Source organism: Nansenia antarctica, assembly GCF_963989245.1.
Source record: "Nansenia antarctica genome assembly, chromosome: 1".
NCBI classification, from domain to species: Eukaryota; Metazoa; Chordata; class Actinopteri; order Argentiniformes; family Microstomatidae; genus Nansenia; species Nansenia antarctica.
This window is the reverse complement of record NC_137674.1, coordinates 28,543,522-28,549,142: the sequence shown is the minus strand read 5'-3', so window position 1 is coordinate 28,549,142 and position 5,621 is coordinate 28,543,522. Positions and strand designations below refer to the sequence as shown.

Here is a 5,621-nt window from a genome sequence, read left to right as displayed (position 1 = left end):
AAACACTAGTACATTATGAACAAATGTAGGGATTTAAACCAATTCAATATAGAAGTCAGGGATTAAAGTTCTCTCTCAATTTATTCCAAGTCCCGACGGATTTTCCGTCAATTGGCTACCTGGTGTAATATTTGTAGAGGCATACAATCTATTTTCATGTCGGTATTAGGTATATCAATTATATATAATAGCCTATACTATATAGCCTACATATAAGCCTTTATTGGCTACAACTACGCGACAATAATTTGCGCATGCCACAGACACGGAGCCCTGCGAAGCCTGCCTACAGTAAACTTGATCGTTAATCTAAGGGGTTAACACAAGACGCGCCCTTACGCATTCCGCGCTTGCGCAGTCTTCAAAAAAAAGAAAACAACTGCGTTGAAGTCCTAACAGAGAGCAGAGAGGGCGACATGGGCAAGAGATTGTGTTAGCATTAAAGTTTTAAGATGTTTGGAGATGGGTTTAAGAATTTCGCTATTCATTTTAACGCCTCAAATGAGAGAGGCAGTTTCTCAGCTGGCGACAATATGAATGGTCACATTACCTTCGAGCTTTCCAAGGAGGCGAAGATCAATTCCCTAACATTGTTGCTCAGAGGCTCAGCCAAGGTCCAGTGGAACGCCAAAGGAAACTACACAGAAAAGCTTAATTTCTTCAATTCACGTCATATAGTCTTGCCACGAAATGGTATACACAACGCATAATAATATTGAGCTTTCAGCTTTGTATTCTGGTACACTAATGGCAATGCATGCATACATGAGCTTGTTTACAATTACCGAATTGTGTTACATTGTAAACACGTGTGCAATGCATATCATTCAGTGTGTGTGTCTGTCTGTCTGTCTGTATTTTTAATTGTGCTTCTGTTCTCCATCCCCAGTGGTTGGTCACACAGTACTTCAACCAGGAGCCCATGTGTATCCATTCACCTGTCAAATCCCACAAGGGTGTGTAGTAGCCGGTCCTATACAAGTTTGTCAACACTGAGATTGTATGATGCTTTATTGACCTTTACACACACACACACACACACCTGACCAATTGTTTGCACTTCTCCATTCATTCAGAGACTTTCCATCCACCTTTCATGGATTTAATGGGAATATAACGTACTCTCTAAAGGTAGAGATACACCGACCCTGGCACATTGTCAAGGAGTTTGAGACTGAATTCAACTTTGTAAGCCACATAGATGCCAATCACCCACAGCTGCTGGTAAGACTGTCTCTACACACTATACAGCATATCTCTACCTAATCATAACTTTGGGAAATAATTAATTATGAAGAAAACTAACAAATGGACACCTACATTGACATGTAAGACAAAACACACCTTACAAAACAGCACAACCAGTAAAACAATTTAAAGTATTAAATAAGATATAAGATTATAAAAAATAAAAAAATAAACTATTTACTTTAAATGCAGCAGAGGTTTGGAGGCAGGTTATTCCAGAGAGATGATGATCTATAAATGAACGTCCTCTGTAAAGCATTACTTCTCGAATGAGGGAGAACCAGCTGCCCGTTGCTGGATCCTCTAGTGTTATGATCATGCACAGTACTACTATAAACCAATTGTCGCAATATAAAAACAGGAGTTTTACTACTCATGACTGATTTAAACAATACAAGTGTATTGAAAGACAACCTATTGTCAACTGTAAGCCAGGAGAGACATGCATGCATACGGCTCACGTTGGACCTTAGTGAACAACCCAGGACCAACCGTGCTGCCCTGTTCTGGACAACCTGGAGCTCGCTAAGTTCACTACTTGCTGCAGATGACCAGGCCATAGAGCAATAGTCTAGGTGAAAAACTAAACTTTGAACAATCTGACGTAGAAGGGGACGAGCAACAAAAGAAGCACATTTTCTCGAAACACCTACTGCTCTTCCCATCTCTGAGACAGTGTAGTTAATATGGTGAGACCAAGATAGTGTGCAATCCAGCATCACTCAAAAGGAGCTTAGTACTTTCAACTTGTTGAGCTGTTGAATTACATAACTTTAAATCCAGCATTGGGTTTGTGTCTTGTTCCCAACACAATGCTTTTAGTTTTAGAGATAAGAGATCTTAGAGATTAAAGTTAAGGACAAGTATATTACCTACTACCCAGGTTGAAGTGTCCGCCTAAAACAATAAATGGGACTGCTGTTTCAAAACATAGCGGGAGTAAGCTACAACCTTCCCAAAAATCAAAGGCATGTACATTGATAGGCCTGTACTGTTCGTATTAGTTATTTGTTCTTTTATTATTTTAAATCATGTTCGAAATAAAAAGATTACATTCATTCATTCATTCATTCATGTAACAACATTCCTACAATGGTAAACAACCAATAACTCCCTGCCCCCATTCCCCCATACTACGGGATGAAACTCATTTCTATTTTCTGATAGAAATAAAGAAAAATGCCTGTGAATATGTTGATCATGACTCCCCTGCCTCTGTTGTGAAAGGCCCCTCTTGCAGGCTCCAACAGCAAGACCGTGTGCTGCCTATGTTGGGCCTCGGGCCTCATCTCAATGAATATCCGTCTGGAGAAGAAAGGATTTGTTCCAGGTACGGTAGACAAACAACTCTGAAAGGTCTTTGTCTTGTTTTGTGTATATCTATAGCTTTTGTGTATATCTTTAGCTTTACTAAACACTGACTTGAAACAAAATCCTAGCTCTATGGTTTTTGAACATGGTTCTATTGGAGTATCATCGTGGCCATTTTAAGTTTGGATTGCAAGGAATTCGTGAAATTTACAGTATATTATATTTTGCATGTTTCCTAACTCCAGTCACCCTATTTTATTGTGTTTGTCTGTGTTCTTGCTTACGCTGTTGTACTTTAGTCTCATGTCAAGAGTAAAGGATAAGTGTCTGAACAAAATCAACAAAGTAGACTATTCGTGAGCTTAGAATTATAAGGTTCTATCTCCGTTTAGGGTAGTTCAGAGATATTGAGCGTCAAAGTTTTTACATTCCATTATGTTTTGTGAGATGGAACCTTTTTTTTAATGAATTACTACCTAAAAAATGTCAACATTTTAAAAGTAACACCACACAGGCATTAATAAACACCTAATGGATCAGATTATGTAAAAAACTCAATTTTGACAAAAATTGAGATAGAACCTTATAATTCTAACGTCACGTATTGTCACACCTTGGACTCTGTTTTCTCTTCAGGAGAGTGTGTTAAAATCGTTTGCGAGTTGAGTAACGGCTCATCCCGGACTGTCACTCCAAAAGCAACCCTTTCTCAGAAACTGCAGTTATTTTCCGGCAACCAGTCAGGTAGAAGAACGCTCCTAAAGGATATGGCCACAGTGCATGGGACACCAGTTAGTCCTGGTAGCTCTGAAGTCTACAGTGAGATGATTCTTCCCATCCCTGCCCATACAGCACTCACCATTTCAAACTGTAGCATCCTGGAGGCCGACTACACTGTAGATGTAAGTATCAATCTGGAAATAATGTTTGTCGGTTGTTCGTTATGTATATTGTTTCTTACTTTTTAAAAGCGGATTTGGTTATGCTAACTGGGGTTGGGCGGTAATACCGTAAGCCGTGTTTTTTGAAAATAGAAACGGTGCCCGTTTCAATACCGTCATTTTTTTTTTTTGTGCTATTTGTAAACAATCTAATTTGTCAAATAAAGAGGGTTCCCATGGGGTCTCATTAAGTCACAAAAAGGTCTTAAATATGAGTTGTTAGGTCTTAAAAACGAATCATACTTCATCTGACTAGTACCCAACCTCTGGGGTACAAATCTGTGAACCATTTCATCACATGAAATCACCAAACGCTTTCATTGTTTCGTCACACACACACTCAACTAAGTCCATCTGTTCTGATGTGTTCTCTTTGTGTCTCTTCTCTCTGGTGCAGGTGAGTCTGCGTATCAGAGGTTCCCATGACCTCAAGGTGCTGTTCCCGGTTATCCTGTGTGATGCTCCCCCTCCATATCAGGATCCATATCAGGATAGTAGGATTTGAGCCTATGGTGCTAAAGAACGTCCGGTGTAGAGCACTGTTTTGGTTCCCAAAAGCTCTTCCTAAATCTAGTGTAAAGGTCGAGCACTCGTCTTTGCATATCTTTTTAACGTTTTGGCTGTTTTTAAGGATATACACATAAATGGACTGACTTATATATATCGCCTTATTCCACTTTAAAGTGCACTTTAGCCATGACAGCTGGTAGCCCATATATGCCTTTTGCACATATACGACTCGCGTGAAGCAATGCTTGCAATAACTTTTCTGCTCACTGTTTTCGTTCCCTCATCATTGTTTTCAGTGCCAAAACTGAAACGAAGGACCCCACTACGCAGATTTGTAGCAATCCGGGGCTTCCTCAAACTGTTGCCATGTTCTCAACTCCGCTCGCCATGAACAAACATTTGAGCAGGAACCAACTGCTTCCAGACAAACTCGACCTCCGACTTTCAATGGAACGCATTGCAAACCGAAAAACCGACATGCACTAGTCAAGTGCGTATTGAACCGTGGATGGCGGACCGTACGATTCAATGCAAAACCGAGAACCGTTGCACCCCTAGTGTTGTGGGTGCAGAATCCAACCACTACAAGCTGGCTATTGTTTTAGTTTATCTATGTACATTATGTCTGTACAAATCTGTTTCATGCTAAAGAAAGTATTTTGTATGTTAAGACTGTATAATTGCCACAATGGTGACAATGGCATGTTATAAAGATCTGTTTTAACACCCCCAAGCTGCCTTATCTAATGTATACTAAGCCTATAGCTTGCCTCAGGGTCATGTTCAACGAAGAACATAAGATACACATCTTTCACACAACTGTCATAAGAGCTGCATACTGCCATTAGATATGTACTGCCATACTTTCCGAATGTCTGAAGATACATACTGTATTTGTTGTGCATAATGTGCTTAAGAGGGGGAAATGTTTTTTGATTGTATGTCTGAATGTATGAAATGTCTAAATCCTCTGATGAATTTCTTGCCATTGAGTTATGAGGATCATGGTTTCTTACAGGTCAAACATGCAATATTATTTCCGGAAATCTGAGCAGGAGCCTCTGTCTCTCAGCCAGAAGAAATCAATGTTTCGACAACAGCATGTTTGGATACTGGATTCTGACTGGATTCTGATTTACCAACAGTGGTAAATATCCCAACAACCTTCAGTTCAGACCGCATTTCCAGTATCAATGCGCCTCCCAATCGATCTGATTAAGAACACCTGTGCTGACCTACAATGCAATCGTTGATCTTGTTTATGGGACTTGTAAATACATGAATTTAATGTTACAACTGTGTATTTATTTTTTATATTATGTGGTGGCTGTTGTAGAAAAGCAATTTGGCTCGTGCCACAACCCTGTACCAGTGGTAAATGAGTCCACAACCCCCTTCCTCTCATGGTAAATTGCTTCCTCCTTTCATTTAATTCTCGATGTCAAAATATGCAACGAATACCTTCTTTATCACAACATACGCTGTGTACAGTATGTTCCTATACTAGGACTTAACATCTGTCCTAGCTTATGAGATACACATCTCGGTGTGGTAGATAATGTACATGTCTCTGCAATGCTATAGCGTCAATTGTTAACTAACTGCCACTCA

General features: G+C 39.7%; 1 protein-coding gene across 1 annotated transcript; it reads left to right on the top strand.

Annotated features, from left to right (window-relative positions):
• Positions 1–416: 416 nt before the first annotated feature.
• Positions 417–4,005, top strand: LOC308172835 (arrestin domain-containing protein 3-like; the record flags this gene model as incomplete). Its single annotated transcript, XM_080547783.1, has 6 exons — positions 417–420; positions 890–956; positions 1,077–1,224; positions 2,476–2,578; positions 3,196–3,461; positions 3,898–4,005. 6 exons carry the CDS (start codon positions 417–419, stop codon positions 4,003–4,005), a joined length of 696 nt encoding a protein of 231 aa, XP_080403909.1.
• Positions 4,006–5,621: the final 1,616 nt, after the last annotated feature.